General features: G+C 37.9%; 1 protein-coding gene across 1 annotated transcript; it reads right to left on the bottom strand.

Annotated features, from left to right (window-relative positions):
• Nucleotides 1–11,752: 11,752 nt before the first annotated feature.
• On the bottom strand, nt 11,753–15,988 carry LOC146584473 (taste receptor type 2 member 40-like). The gene is given in 7 exon segments (XM_085324602.1): nt 11,753–12,045; nt 12,048–12,071; nt 12,074–12,184; nt 12,187–12,241; nt 12,243–12,415; nt 12,418–12,714; nt 15,916–15,988. Coding segments are annotated over 7 exon segments (1,026 nt in total).
• Between the last annotated feature and the right edge of the window lie 1,216 nt (nt 15,989–17,204).

Raw genomic sequence — 17,204 nt, 5'->3', positions numbered from 1 at the left:
CTTGTCCTACTCACCCACAAGTCCAGCTTGAAATTTATGGAAGACCACATACAAACAGGAAAAAAAGAGCACATTCACATAAAAACAGTTAGAAGTAGAATTTATTAAGAAGATAGAACAGGCTGTGGTGATCAGCTGCAGGGACTTGCCAGACAAAGTTACTGATTATGTGTGGCTGGCTCTTTACGTACTTCGCTTTGCTCCATTTTCCCATTGGACTTCCCAGGTGGATTGTTCCATTTCCCTGCCTTTGGCCATTCTCCTAAGCATCCCATAATACATCATGCAGATTCCCCAAATTCTGTTGTTTAATCTTCAATTTCTCTTCTTTCCCCAAGCTCCCCCCCCTTTATGTAATAGTCTGCCTTAGCTTGTGTTGTATTCTGGAGAGTGTGTTGTGTTGAATTGCCACTGAGGCTTTTAGAACAGGAACTATTGCTAAATGATTCACCTCTGATGATTGTAGGAGTAGCTGATTCAGAAGGATTAATTTTGCTGAATTCCTGACTTGTCACTGGTTTTCTGATTGCTTTCTGTCTAGTTGGAACAGTTGTCAGCCAGATACCATTACAGATCTCAGGCATCTGGGTCTGTAATAGTTCTGAGATTTACTACTTATAACATGGAGAATTTGAATGTGTGCAGGGGCAGATGCTCCTTCTAGAATGTTATTGTTAGGAAACATGATACCAAATATTTGAAAGACACAATCACGTTTTCAGCAGATCTCAGATTTGACTTATAAACCTCAAAAAAGGCGCATAGAGGCTGAAGGGAGAAAGAAACCACGGTCATCTGCATCTGAATCTGTGTGGTACCACACTGAAAAATATCACATTAGGCTACAGAAAGGTACAAAGCTCTTGCCAGGCAACTCGTGAAACCAAAACAGTGCTCTGAGCCTACTGGGGATGTGATGGGATCAACTGCGCCCCCAAATGTGAGGGAAAGAGTGGTGCCTGATGGAGGGAGACTCCCTTCTGAAGGAATATAGATAGTGGCACAAGGACAGCTGAGGTCCAAAAAGCCAACAAATATGAGGTAGCTAGTAGACTTGGACTCTCTTCCTGAGCCACTTGGGTACCATGGTAGAGCCAGTGGTACCCAAAAGTACCAGGTCTGGGTATCACATTCCCCCAAACACTAGAAAATTCCATAGAGCAGTTGACAGCAGGAGTCCCAGACCCCTCACTTCTGCCACCTCAAAGACTTTGAGGGGTGTCTGTGCTGGGAAACACCATTAAATCCCTAAATATGTTCGAAGACACATGAAGGAGCTTGCTGAAAGGCACTTCTCATTTGAACACTTGGAGGTTGGTTTGGTGTGCAGAAGCATTTCCACATGAATGAAAACCTCTGGATAGGCCAACAAATGCACAAAACCACTGTCAGCTGGCTGCTGGACCTGGACCCCTTCCCTAGGTCTCCTGAGTACCACTGTGGGGACTGCTGTGACTCAGAACACCAACACATGGTGGCTAGTGGCTCAGATTTCTTTCTGGAACCTACATGCTGTTTTGGTATATCCACGCCAGCTACCCTGGGATGACAACTGGCTTAACAGCATTATGTGTGGTGCTATTAATATCATCTTCCTCTAACATCAGTTTTTGGTGAGCTGAAGGTATGATGTAACATGAACCCATAAACCTCTAGAGGTTCTCCACCACTTCAAGTCCAATGCCTTAAGTCAACTGGAAGGTTGATGGATCTCTTTCTTTCTCCTCCCCCTCCACAAACATACATAGAAAAGCAGTATAGGCACTAACATACAGCTGCTAATGCTGGCCTTGCTGGGGATCAGGGCATAGACATGTCCTTGCATATTTATATTCACTTATAGGAGTCTTCTGTGGGTCCAGGCAGGAGATTACCTCCCGCAGCAGTGCTGGAGGCCATACTGTCTTCACATCTTGTAGATGGAGACAATAAGATACAGAGAATAAGTGGGGAAAAAAGGAACATGAACCATGGTTCCAGCTTGTCATTAAAATATGCTATGATCTGACTTAATTGCCTATTATAGATATCAATCTAAAAAACCATAAGACAGCAAAAAACAGCAACACTCCAACAAAATAAAAAATAAAGAACTTCTATTTTTCCAGTTTGACTTTTCCACATATATGTAATAGTGTGTCTTTGGAGCTGTGTGGTAATGATTAATATAGTAATGTCTCATGATATTTGTTACAAGCTACAGGCTGTACTAGAACTTCTTTAGAATCACAGCTAAAATCAGACTAAAGAAGTGCACTGAAGGATATAGAGCATCTAGTCAGAAGTGATTGGAGCATTTCACACAAACACAGTCATAGTTACAAAATTGAAGATGGAGCAAAGGGAAGAATCAGAGCTTCAGTTTCTATTTGATCCAAGTGAACTCTGACTCAGAATGCTGTTGGGGTGGTGGGAAATGACTTTACAGAAGTCATTTTATTGTTACAGTGCATTTTAGAAACTAAAGGAAGCCTCTTCCCTGATAAACTAGAGTTCCAGTAAGAATTATTCTGAGATAAAAGGTTTTACTAGAGCATGACTGTATATTTGTTCTTCTTCTTTTTTTTTTATTTATTTTTTTATTTTTTTATTTTTTTTTTTGGCCTATATATCAAAGAAAGATTCAGAAAGAGCAAGACTGAAAATAACTGAGTTCTGGCTTAAGAAAATGCTTTCAGATGTTGATTTTGGCATGCAAGTCAGTTCATAATCAATATTCTACTTATGCTCATGATGTTAGCATATTTGCTTCCTGCAGTGACAGTGATTTATTATTGCTAATATTTTAATTCTCTTTTCATTTTGTAGTTACATTTAGAGTGTGTGAGTGAACCCTATTCAGTACAGGAGGAATATGGATAAAAATAATTATATTTGGTAGAATAGGAAAGAAAAACATTTCAAGGAAGACAAAGGAGTAGGAAAGAAGATTATCAAAAATTTAAAAAATAATATCTATCCTTTTGTGCTCACTAGTTTAGCAGGAGAACATTTTGCCAAAAATATCATCACTAGACCATGTTGCAAAAGCTTATTCTGTGTGAGTTTCTGTGAATGGCTTATATGGGTGTCTATGGATGTGAGTAGAGAAATAGTTTCCAGGATACAGTTTAATGGTTGAAGTGGTCTCCTATGGTCTTAAGGTCAATGAATCTTGCTCGGTTTGTGTGTGTGTATATAAGAAAGAAAAAGAGTGAATGTTTATGAGATGGTGATCACAAGAAGATATAAAATAGAAAAACATTTATGTAAAGTTAGAGTAAAAATATTCAGACATATAAAAATGATTATAATTTTAAAAGCTGAAAAGCAGTAAGATAAATTACAAAAAAAAAAAAAAAAGCTAGATTTCTAAAATAAGTTGTATCTTTCTCTGTGCTGAGACACTGCAAACCACATGGTTATTATTACTAATGTATTATATATATAAAATAAGATGTTCTAACAATGATTATTATTAAAATAATTGATTAATCAGATTTTTAAGATCCTGTCTAGAAAGTATGTATCCACTTTCATAAGTGCCACCTGTGTATACTGGTGTTAATCAAACTAAAATCAGGATGATCCTAGTGCTCTTAAGATATATGCCCAGAGATGAAGACACAGTTGTGGATCTCTTGGAAAGCTGCAAACATAGAAGAAGATTTTCCACTTCTCTCAGCTCAGAAAAGAATGCTTTGATTGTAAAAGCCCAGCTAGCAATCATGATGATGAAAATTACAGTGAATGGCTTTTTGCATATTCTGTTTGGATCATTTAACTCTGAGTTTAACTTATGTGTCATCTCTCTGTACAACTCCATCTTGTTCCCAGAAAGAATAGGCAACAAGAGAATTAGGAAAGGCTTCACAGAAAGCCGTTACAGCTTAACTGTGCCAGTTAAACTGGATCTGCTGTGTACTGCTGCGTGAACAGTCTACAAAAGCAAAATTAAGGGTCATGGACTAGAGTAGAATAGATCTGGCTAATATCAATAACCAAGGCTGTTGCAGTCATATGCAACTGATTTTGTAAAACAAAGCCTTAGGATCCTGGAAGGGAAACAGCACTCTATGTACAACGAAAGAACAGCTATAATTGTTCTACTGAAGAACTTAAGCTGTCCTGCAAAGAGGTAAGGCAAGGGTTTATAGCCAAAACATGAATATGACGCTTTGTCACATTCCTAGAGGGGACACTTCAGTCTCTGCATGAAGGATTATACCTGTTTTTTTTTTTTTTCACTATACGAAAGTCTAATAAAATTTATTGGATAAATATCCAGTAAATGTTTCAGGTAAATTTCATAATCCATGGATAGAACAGGAACTGGAAACAAGGAATCTGCTCTCTTAGCCCAAGGCACTTAATAGTAAGTGGCAGTCATATTCTCTGTTGTGTCCAGTTAGTATCACCTTATAAAGTGTCTTCACCAAGAGTATGGAGAGAGCCTCTTTTCTTTGCACACTCAGAGCATAGTCAACATTCTGCTGGTAAAGAAAATTTCTGAGACGCTTGTTTGCATACTATCTTGCAGGTCCTCTGTTCCTTGAGGAAGTATTCTAGATCGTACACTATGAAAATAGGGAGAACCACATTCCTTTCCTATTAACTCTTTGGAGCTGCTATACTCCGTTGGTTGAGGTTTGGTATGGGCAGGACAAAATGCATAGAGAATGTATATGCTGCTTGATTTAGGTTTTCTTAATCTCACCAGAATTCAAGCAAGAAATAGGTTAGAGGACTTCTTGGTCCTTGCAGAACTGAAACTTGAGGCACCAATAAACTTCTAAGACAAAGAATGAGAGATCTAGTGAATTTTACAAGTTTCTTCCTGTCTTTTTTTGGACATCTGTTTAGAATATGGCTTTCTTACAACACGCTATATCAGGAAAACACTAAAGGTTAAGTCCTCTTCTGACCTGAAGAAAATACAGTTGTTTCTCCTAACAGAGTAACAATGACGTATCTTTATATTTAACAACACCTTTGCTTAGGCTGAGTTATTGCTCGCAAGTCACAAAGGCACAAAACAGTGCAACAATAACTAGAGGAACAGATCACAATCACGTAATTTTAATGTGTAAGGCTGAGATACTATATTTCTTCTTGTTAGAAACATGGATACCTAAGAGTTTTCACAAATTCATTTCAGTGAAAGATAAAAAGTTACCTCTGAAGAACAGCAAACCTATTTATGTAATGATGCCCATACATGAGACTGATAATATAGTTTGTCGAGTTAATTCCTCTGCAGTCTTTCTCTAAATATTTAGCTGTTCGAAGTATGTTCAGACTTGGTATCTCTGACTCCCTCTGGTGGACATAGAACAAGCACATACTACAGCTTGTGAGTGTTCTGATGAACTCAACAGTAGAGAAGAACAAAACCTACAATAGACTAGCTAAAAGAGCAGCTACAATAGTCATATTGTTTTTAGAATTCACAATCAAAAACATTTTTGTTCAGAAAATTCATACAAATAATTTGTGAAAGATCCACATAGATACCACATGCATGTAAGTTTGCATATGAAATGCAAAGCACTTCAGTCAATAATACAGTGTTATCTGATGAAAAAGATACAGGATTAAACAGAGTATACATAAGATTTTATTTAATCATAAAAAAGTTTTCCTCACAAATATGGAAGCTAAAATTATTCAATCTTAAAAACTATCTATTAAGTGTATAAAACTATATATATATATACATATATATATATATAGTGTGAAAGTAAATCACCAATACCAATAATTATACCATTATATTATTCCCACACAATGTAGTTTCAGAATAAAAGATTATCTTGCACTCAGTTATTCATCTTAAAATATTAGGCACGTACAAGATCGGAGATGGAGCTTCATCACTCAATTCTTAAAACTCATTTGTGTTTAATGAGCATAGGAATATACAAAAACCTGCCCTGTTTATGGTGCAAGTATAAGATTAAGTTATTCTGCTAAAAAAAAGTAAAACAAAAAAAGTGAATTCCTCAAATAGACAGCTTTTTAATCCTTTTTCAAATGTGCAGATGAAGTCCAGAGGTGTCTGAAAATTTTCTGTAATTCACTGTCCTCCTCCTGCTTTCTTGCATCCTTAGAAAAGTTATATTGTTTTTTCAACAACTGGAACATCTGTGAACATGCTGTCCCTCTCTGCTCCTTTTCTTGATGAGCCAGGTTTGACTTAAAAAAAACCAATCCCTTGAGAACTGACATAGTATCCTTATGATCCTGCCTCTGGTTGGAAGGAAAGTGTGAGGCAGTGAAGATTTTGATGATCCTGCTCATCCAGACTCTGGAAACAGGAGCTGAGAAATTTGGTGACTTCCTACAAAAAAGTGGAAGAAGTATGTACTCAACTGTTGAAAAAAAACAATACAGGGTATTAATTATGGTGACTCCCTCTCTCATTCCAAGGAAAACAGCAGCTCCCTCAGTTAGTTTGGATTTCTGGTCACTTGTGCTCATAAATAATATATATTTTTTTCCTCCAGCTGTTCTCTGACCCCTTGATGACTGTCTCCTGTACTTGTTATGTGTCTTGTTTGTTTTCCTTTTAATTTCTTCTCCACACTTTTGTATGTGTGAGTTGCTTCATGTCTCATTCTTATGCATGGGATCTTTTCAGAGTTTATTCAACCTATGTCAGAAAAAAAATTGGTAGCTAATTCCCTTTGTATTATTAATGCCAGTATATGTCACTTCAGCTTTTCAAACCTGAATGTCTATACATGATGAAGAAGCTTAAATTTAGCATCCTCAGAAAACTGCTTTCTGCAGACAAAGGATTTGACCCAAAAAATTACTTTCTGGAATGCATGCATGCGTGCACACTTTCTCTTTTCTCTGTCCAGAAGCTGAGTTGTATTGAAATGAACATTTTTTGTTAGAAATATTGGGTTTTCTACTCAGTTCTCTATTTCTTTCCTTCAAAATAAGGGATCAAGGAATCCATATGAATATCATACATACTGTAAATGCACCTTTATTGTGTTTCTGTTTCAATAAACTACATTTTGAAGAAAATTCAATTTGCCAGAAATTCTCTGCATTCTTGGAGGAACTGATGTTAACAGCTCCTAGGCTTCCATAAAAACATATATATTATCATTATGAACTGGAACTTTTATCTATGGTATACTTTAAATTCATTGAAAATATATGTTTGTAATAATCTGAAGGTGATAAATATCACACTTTTTTGCTCTCTGAGCCTAGCATAACATTCCAGGTTGCAAAAAAGAAAGGCAGAGTTCCATTTAGTAGAGTAGAGGAAAAAAATTTAAATGTTAATTGTTTAGATCATAGAATTAGTAAGGTTGGAAGGCACCTCTGGCGATCATCTAGTCCAACCTACCCACTCAGCAGGGTCACCTAGAGCATGCTAGAAAGGGTTGCATCCAGGTGGGCCTTGAATATCTCCTGAGAAGGAGACTCCACAACCTCTCTGGGCAACCTGTTCCAGGGCTCTGTCACTCTCACTGTGAAGAAATTCCCCCTCACGTTCAGGTGTAACTTCCTGTGGTTCATTTTCTGTCCGTCGCCTCTTGTCCTGTCACATGGCACAACTGAAAAGAGTTTGTCCCCATCCCCTTGACACCCTCCCTTCAGGTACTTATGCACACTGATAAGATCCCCCCTCAGTCTTCTCTGCCCCAGGCTCAACAGGCCCAGCTCTCACAGGCGTTCCTCATAGGGCAGATGCTCCAGCCCTCTGATCATCTTTGTAGCCCTAAGCTGGACTCTCTGCAGTACCTCCATGTCTCTCTGGTAGTGGGGAGCCCAGAACTGGACGCAGCACCCGAGATGAGGCCTCCCCAGGGCTGAGTAGAGGGGCAGGATCACCTCCCTCGACCTGCTGGTAACATTCTGCCTAATACACCCCAGGATACCTTTGGCTTTCTTGGCCACAAGGGCACATTGCTGGCTCTCTGTCAGCTTGTCATCCACCAGCACTCCCAGGTCCTTCTCTGCGGAGCTGCTCTCCAAAAGGTCAGCCCCCAACTTGTACTGGTGCCTAGGGTTATTTCTCCCCAGGTGCAGGACTCTGCACTTGCCCTTGTTGAACCTCATGAGGTTCCTCTCTGTCCAGCTCTGCAGCCTGTMCAGGTCTCTGTGAATGGCAGAACAGCCCTCTGGTTTATCAGTCACTCCTCCTGGTATCATCAGCTAACCTGCTGAGGAGGCACTCCATCCCCTCATCCAGGTCATTGGTGAAAAAGTTGAACAGGATGAAAAAGTTGAACAGGATCATCATTTTAATTCCACTTCATGCAACAAAGATACCATTCTAAGAGGTTTCTCTCTTTAAGTAAACAGTGATAAGATGCGTGCAAAGAGAGCTCAAGCAATTTGGCCTAAATAAACATCAAAACAGGGCTTGTCCTAAAACCTGCCATATTAGATACACTATTTTAGGCATGGGTAAAAGTTGCATTTCCATGTCCACACAAATTAAACCACATGAAGATTCCCATGTTCGTGAATGAAGTGTAATGGAGAAAATCACACCTTTTTAAAATATGTTTTAAATAAATATGTTTTTTTTTAAATTATCTATCCTGTCTAATGTTGAAGCCCTGCCTTCAGAGGTATAAAGCACTATTGTACAGTATACCTGTACATATATGTGTATATTAGTGTTTCTTTCAAGAAAGTGTGTGATGAAGAGGCTATATCTGTGCACTGTTAAAAGTAATTCATTATGGGCTTTCCTGTTTTTTAAATTCATATTTTGATGGACACCGAAAATAGGCTCCATAGCGTATTTTCCAGCATTTCAGTTATGAAGTCCATAAGCTGTGCTTATGGGTCAGAAAATCAGAGAAGGTGCTTATAACAAGCTGTCAACTATCTCAATGCATTATTGCCCTGAGCTAATGACTACAATCAAATTATTGTTTCATTACTTTGAAAACACGTTCTTTTAGGAAACATGTGCGTAGTACCTGGCAAGTGTTCTGTTGTTGCCCTTTTTTCTCTGAATTACTAAATTATTGATTTCCCATCATTATGAAGGATGTTATTATTTACTAGTGATTTACAGGCTTTTTGAATACATTTATAGTACTAAAAAATTGAGGTTCTGATCTTGATTCCTTTTCTTAGCCATTTTGATCGAAGCCGACTGAGTACAAGTTCATCAGTATCCCGTAGTCAGTAGACTCATGTGGTATAACAGAAATAATTTTCGTGTTTTCTACAAAGAAATACAAAAGCTTACAATAAACCTTACTAAAATAAATTCACAATGTTGTAATTTTACAACATATAGTAGCTCAGCAGGAATTAGTTATTCAGTAACTCTTCAGGCAAAAAGAAAGATAAAAGTTTGATAAAACTGGTAACTTACAGAAATACAGAAAAGTCTATTTACTGGAAAACAACTTTGTTTCAAATATTGGCCTACGTTTAAGCAACTTCCTAGAAAATCTTGTATTTTTTTCTGAATTACTAGTGGAAACAGCTACAAGACAAAAAGGTTTTTATAATCAAATTCTAATGTCAGAAGAGAATGAGCTGTGAACTTGTTTGCTGATGTGATTTACCCTACAGATTTTAAATAGAGCTGAGAGTGTCCCTAGGTAGCATAGGTGTATCTGGAAAGAGTTGGACATTTTAGAAGGATTTGATAAGACAAATTTCAAACTTTCTTCAGGTTAAAAACTGGTTAGGAACACAGGTAAGTCCAAAAAAGGGGGGTATCAAAACCAATGACTTCCAGCTTGCAAACAAACCTTATTTGGGAGAGCAAAGAAAGAAGAATATCTACTACCAGATGAAATGGATGATTTCAAAGAACCGTAGACTCTGCTACAAGACTACTACAAGACTACATTTTTTTTTCTCCCAGAACAAATGTTTCTCAAGCTTGTTTAATGACTTGTCAAGTAGAACACCAAGGATTTAGGACAGTTTCTAGACAAAATATATTTTACATAGAATTTCTTAATGATGCATCAGATAGCACGGTAAGAAAAAGAAAGGTGTACTAGAAGGTAGAGCATGTATATTCCCTTCCTGTATTTCTGTTCACTTTCCCTCTATGGTTCCAGAACTTAAGCTGATGCACAGGTAACTTCTTCACTTAACTCCATGTGAAAAGAAAGCTGTTGAGAGGAGACCAGTTAAAAGTGTGTGAAAAGCAAAACAGGAATCTTTCAAATTTCACGTCTGCTAAGGAATAGGGTTAGGCATTTCATTTGCAAATGAGGAAAAACAATCATGTGATACAGACTGTTCAGGAAGTCCCTGTGGAACAGCCAGGTAACTCACCCTGGAGCAGGCCAAAAGACCTATTTTATGGGTTGATCAAGCTACATGTCTCATTTGATTCTGTGGTCAGAGAGACGTGGGGTTCTTTCCATAAAGCTAGCAAAGGGAACCCCGTGGAGGGTATGGAATAAACCCTCCAAAATCTGTATTTGATGGTGGTTAGTTGGAACCACAGCTTGTCATAGATGCTTCCCTAAAAATGGTGTCATTGCCATGTCCTGGACTTTCACTGGCTTTGTTAAATGCCTGCAGTTCACTTCCGGTACCTATCCGACAGCTGATGTCGTAAGGGGAAGAAAGACTCTAGTACATAAAATTCTTTACTCCAGTACTTTAAAATAATAATAAAAAAATCACATTCCAGTATAAACTCAGATTAAATACACATAAACTGTTTCAAACAGCTTGACTGTGGCAACATCAAAACCAATTATTATAAATAAGGAAAGAGTTAGTCCAATGCTAATCAATAGAGGGCTCAAGCAGACTTCTGAACATTTCAAAAGACCACATATGAAAACAATTTCAGTGATGATCGCCTTAAGGGAATATAACCTCATATTGCATCTGAATAGAGTAATAAAATTCCGGTCCTAGCAAAACAATAATATGCTGAGTTTGAGTTTTGGACTCTGCTGAAATCTGTGATTTGTTCAGGAGAATCTAATTTAATCCTAAAGCCTAGGAATCACAGAATCACACAGAATGGTTGTGGTTGGAAGGGACCTCTGGAGATCATCTAGTACAACCTCCCTGCTCAAGCTGGGTCACCTAGAGCATGTTAGACAGGGTTGCATCCAGGTGGGCTTTGAATATCTCCAGAGAAGACGACTCCACAACCTCTCTGGGTAACCTGTTCCAGTGCTCCGTCACTCTCACAGTCAAGAAATTCTTCCTTGTATTTGGGTGGAACTTCCTGCATTTGTGCCCATTGTCTCGTGTCCTGTCACTTGGTACCACTGAATAGAGTCTGGCCCCTTCCTCCTGACATCCTCCCTCAAGGTATTTGAAGACATTAATAAGATCCCCTCTCTATCTTCTCTTCTCCAGGCTAAACAGGCCCAGCTCTCTCAGCCTTTCCTCATAGGAGGAAATTCCTGTGCCAAAAAAGAATTACACAACACAACTTTGAAATCTTTACTGAATCAGTCGGAGACCTTAAAGATGCTTCTAGTATCAACAAATATATCCAAGTGCTTGAAAATGATATAGGAGTCAGAAAGAAATTCCTGAATCTTTTGGTCTAATATCCATAATTACTTGCCTTTACAGTCAATCACTTTTCAAAATAGGAGAAAACTCACAGAAATCTTCATTAAAAGATTCATATTAAAATAAGCAAAATCTTACATTCCTAGCATCTTTGTGATTCCAGATCAATGCCATAAAAGCTACTCATTCAAGTTTCTATTATTTTATACCTCCAGTGACTTTGATTTAATTCATGTAGATCTAAACTAGAAAGCCCAGCCTAGCTCACGTGCTTTTACATGGATCTAGGTCTCATTCGACAGTTTGTGTGGTGCCAAATCCTAACTGGCAGCTTTCAAAATTTGGGGTTACTCCAGATTAAGATTATAGAGTGTTCTGCAGGACAGGCAGCTACACATATGGCTTCCCAGATGCTGAAAGGTAAGAACATGTTGGAAGAAATGAGAACCAAAGCAATAAAATGTATAACATACAGGATGAGGAAGGAGAAGACTGGCTTTATGGCACCTATCTGGGCCTCTAAGCACAGATCCTTGAGGCCAGTTGCATTATTTTGCATCTGTCTCTAATTAGCAGAATACTTGAAACAACAAAACTATCAAAGGCAAGGCTATGCCAGTGTTACAGACAAGAATCAATAAAAACAAACTAGTTTTCATTGTGGCTCTGCTTTCTGAAGAGTTTGTCACAGTTAATGGTGTAGTAAGTTGTTGTGCACATTGTAGATATCCCAGAAGAAAGGAAGACAGGTTGCAAAGGAAAAAAAGAGATGATGTTATTAGTATCCAGGGCATAAGACTGGAAATTCTTTGCTTCACCTGGAAAAAGAAAGACTGTGTAAAAATGGCAACCTTGGTACAATAGAAGATGCTAAGCCAGGCAGTAAACCAGCAGATGGAGCAATTCAGGAAGACAAAAACTGTCTTGAAAGAAAAAAAATATTTTCCATATATTAGGAAGCTGGGTAGACCAAACTTAGCAACAAATTGAGCATCATCCAGGACTGAAAACAGAACCTGGATAAATGCAGAAAGATCATAATCATGTCATAGGAGGACAATATTTTGCTCCTCATGCAGCTAGTTGAACTGACAGACAAGACAGTTCCATTTGCTAGGAGTCCTGCCATGGATTCAACTATAGCAATTATGAGAAAAATAAGATAAAATAAAGTGGGAATAGCAACTCTCAAGAACTCATAATTTTTACCCAGCTTTTCATGGACTCCTGAAAGCCCTAGATGTGCAAGAAAATGCCAGTCCCAAGTAGCTGTTACTGGTGCATGCTCACCTATTTTTCTTGGAGGAAGGAGTCTTACAGTAAGTGATTTATTATTTTACATTTGTTCGATGATTAATAGCCCAGCTGCATTCTCTAAGCATGCAGATCAGGTAAAGATTCAATTACTGTTTTTTTTTTCAGTTCAGAGAAATGATTTGCACTTAAAGGACTTAGATGCATTTTTTAAGATTGCATTGTACTCCAGTTTTCACAAATCATTCTGAATTTATACATGTAAAGATGGAGAGGACTTTCAATGTCTGTATTTTCTCTCATGCTAGTGGTGGACCTGATGCCCCTCTCTGCTTCTCATTCATGAGAACTTTGGGGCAGTGGGAAAAATCATTTCAATATCAGAGAGTATGAAATGTAAGACATTTTCAGAAACAATATGATGAACTAAATTTTATACATAAACTCCTAAAGCTTCTTAAACTTGTTTGAGGATCCTGAGCCTCTTGGCAATGCCTGTAGGCATGTCCAAACCAAGATTCTGCAGTTAAAAATCTTCCACTTCCTTCACCTGTGTGTCTGTTTGGCAAGCATTCTCACTGGGGGTACCAGGCCTGCAGAAAGACATTTAGAGCCTGGTACTGTATGTTCCATTTCTCCTAATGAAACAAAAGTATACAGTAGATGAAACACACCAAATCCAGCTTCAGAGAAAGGAAGGGATTACACTGATTGGCAGTTCATTCCTATCAACTAACTAATGAAGCAAGCCCACATTTTGTTCTTGCTGATCAAAGCATTATAATGTAGAACTGAACTACTGTGTTATTTCTTTGCTTTGACTGCTCATGGCCCTCTTCTAGTTCCTGTTTGTGTCCACTCACTGTGCTCCAGCCTTAACTTGACCATTACTCAGATCCATCTTTGCAGCCAGAGACTCCTTTGCTTGCTGGTAGTTCATTTATGTATTAGTTCCACTAATCTTTGTTCAGAACTTTGATTTAATGTATTAGTAGGCTTTCCCAGGTTCTGGCCTCATTCTCTTTGAGACTACAGTTTGAATCTGGTATAAGCTGTCAGCCTTAGCACTCCGGCCTCTTTTCAAAAGGAGAATGACTTAATGGTTTGGTGACCAAGTAATTTACTCTGGCTGGAAGAGAATCTGGCCCAGTGTCCCACCTTTCAAATAAATATCCTAACAGCTATAAAGTGGAGGAAAAATATTTAGGGTCCCTCACTCATTGCACTTGACAAAGAGTCATCTTAACTTCAAGAAATGATTTGATAAGGACATTACTAAGAAGAATAGGAAGCTTTCCACCTTGAAAAGGCACCTCACTCAAGGTAAAGAGTACTCTAAGTAGGAGACTATACTCGTTCACTTAGCCAGGAGAGATCTGGACATTTTCTTCCCTTTTATTCCATTGTGTCTGCCTGACTTCCATGGTTGCTGGGGAGCTGGGGTGCTTTCCATAGCACTGGCGCAGGTAGAAGCAGCAGACCAGATATTGTGACATTCCAACACTGTGAAATACAGATGTGTCTAAAGTTATGCAGTAGCAGAACTACTCTTTTTATTATTGAATTTTCTGAGCTCAGGTGTCTAATTTCTGTTAATATTCCACTTTGCACATCTATATTTTTATTTTAGAACTGATAGATAAATCTCTCCCTGAATTTCACAGTTTTCTGACACATCACTTCAGAGTTTATGGGAAAAATTTATCATGGATTCTTTTACATTAAGAAACAAAAAGAATGGCTTATATTGTGGCCTCAGGTCAGTTCTCCTGTTAATCGGATGCATTAAAGTGGTTATTACATAGAAGGTTTTTGTGTTGTCTCCTGTATGTGGTGATTTTTGAACATTGTAATTTTCACTGCATGTCTGCTCTGAATGTCCCAATTTAGAATCATAAAGTTGCAGGGAGATATGAACGAGATGAAAGTGAGAATTTTTTTACTGAAATACTCCACTGGTCCGTTTTGCTCTACTCTTCTGCAAAAACATGGAATTCTCCAGAGGAATTTACAAGAAAATATGGCATTTAGCATTGTAAGATCTGAACATGTAACACATGTACAAGTGTGAGAGAAAGGGCACAAGTGTTAAAATAATAAAGTCAGATTCTTGTTCCCATATGGCATGTGCATGCTTTGAAAATTCTATTCTATTTGCTAAATAGAGTGAATTCAAACATTTTACACATGGAAGAAGTACAATTGTAAGAGGAATAGATCTTCATAGTGAGTGGACAGGTTGAGGTTTAGTTAAAAGATTTGGAAAGAATGTTTCTAAGATAAAACATTGAGGAAAGAGCAGAAAGCATTTGAAATGAAGACATACAAATTGCTGTCAGTAGTAAAATACAAGAGGTGAGAGGTTTTCCAGAGAGCATCTTTAAAATACATTCTACATGATCATTTCTTTTTGTAGCTTGAATTTAAAAAATACTACAATGCATTCTGTGATTGCCCAGACATTATAATCCTGCTTTAGAGGTAATAATTCTTTGTATAGTTTTCTACAGTTTGCTTCCTTTGCTAGTTCTCTAATTTTCCAGGAATGATGAAACTTTAGTTTGAAGGACCCACACAGGTCAGGCTATCTCACCTTTCCTGTCATAACTTTTACCAGTTTCACCCAGCTAACCAAACTACTACACATGAACTAACCCATCGCTACAACCTCTTTGGCAGCTACTGTCTGGTAGGAATCATCCCTCTTTCTGTCTCCTCAAAGCTGGAGCTTCTCTATTCATTGTGGTGGTTATAAGCATCAACGATTTTTTGGCCCTTCTTCTGGGTTAAGCATAAAGATGTGAACTGGTGAACTGAAGGTAGATGAGAGAGCAAGCATTTAGTGGAAGAATAAGATGTAATTAAAAAAAAAAAAAAAAAAAGCTCCAATATGGATATGTGACTCAGAGTCTCCAAGAATGCCTTTGCCCCTGGAGGGATCACTCTGTGTCACCCATGGGATGACTAGAACACACTGCTAGAAGCTGGACAGGAAACTCTAATTTTGGGCTAAGACCAGTCTTTCCTGCCATCAGTCCTCCTATCCAAAGTGGAAAACATTACTGCTCTCAGGTTATCCTGCTTTCATCTTTCTGGACTTTTCTAGCTATCAATAAGCTCTTACTGTTCTGATGTTTTCAAACCAAATTTTTGCTTTTGATGGTTGCCAATACCTTTATTAACCTCTGGCAGACTGTCTCTCATATGAATAGGCATATTCTTCAAGTTGCTTTATTCCACAAGCCACACTGGTCATTGGTACCATCATCTTTTTGTAAGTGATAACCTTTCTACATTAGTTTTCCAGATGCCCAATGAAATTTTTATTGCTACATCATATTTTTATGATGTTTGTCCATGTACTACTTTTAATTTGTTTACATAAAGATGACATTTTCGTGCAGTTTGTGATATACGTATTTTTGGAAGGTTTCACATAACTTACAAGATTAAAGTCCAAACTCAATGTCATTTCAGGATAGTTATTAAGAAAACACTTTTCTGAAATCGACCTAGATTCACAATCATCTTGAACGTATAGGTAATTCTGCAACAACATCGGCCAAACACATGCCAATGAAGTTCTTAATGATTACATATTTTTTATGAATCACACCTCTATGTGATTCTAAAGAACTATCTAAGATATAATTGACATTAGATAATTTTATGTGCGACAGCTGGAAGGCATGTCCGACACTATACTTTTTAATGTGCTGATCAGTGTTAGACTTGAAAGAGCTGATGTGCTGTATACAGAAGAGGAAGAAGTCAGAGATTCTTTCACAAAGAAAAAAGCCAGAGGTCCTCTCACTAACTTTTGGACTTAAGAGGGCAGAGCTGTCATCTGTGCTTCAGAGATAAGGGAATAAGCTGATAAGGACTACTTGTGACGTCGCCCCCTCGTACCACCTTAACTCCTCTTCCTACCTCAATAATTAGAAAAAGTATCCAGGGAAAACTTTTTGTCTTTGTCTTCAATTTCAGTAGTTGATAAAGGTGTATTCAAAGCAACTCATGTGCTAGAAGGAAAAAATAGCATCACAAACCCAGCATATTTCAACGCACAAGAYCTCCAAAGCTTTGCAAGCTGTACTTTCAATAAAGACATCAGACTGCACATTGACAACATGCAATCTGTTTTGGGCTAAACCTTTCTCATGTTTTAAATGTATATACAGATATTACACTGTCCTGTGTGCCTAACCTGAAGAAAACTTTCATACCTAATTTGTTGTGTGAAAAATGTAAGGTATGTTTTTATGGTTTATTGCTACCAGATGCAAATGTATTCTGTCCTTACTCTAAATTAGATAGATGTAAGCAAACTCTGCTTGAAAAGGCACACACCTACCATGTGCAAATTCCTGAGCTTCAGGTAATGATCCCAGTCAAACAGATTTTTATGAAGTGTGAGACATGCAATTTTTGGATAAAACATGGCTTATATCTGGCTATCTCAGAACACAGGC

Source organism: Rhea americana, unplaced genomic scaffold, assembly GCF_003343005.1.
Source record: "Rhea americana isolate MKP2758 unplaced genomic scaffold, rheAme1 scaffold_92, whole genome shotgun sequence".
Taxonomy (NCBI): domain Eukaryota; kingdom Metazoa; phylum Chordata; class Aves; order Rheiformes; family Rheidae; genus Rhea; species Rhea americana.
The sequence above is the reverse complement of the archived record's forward strand: the minus strand, read 5'-3'. Positions and strand labels throughout refer to the sequence as shown.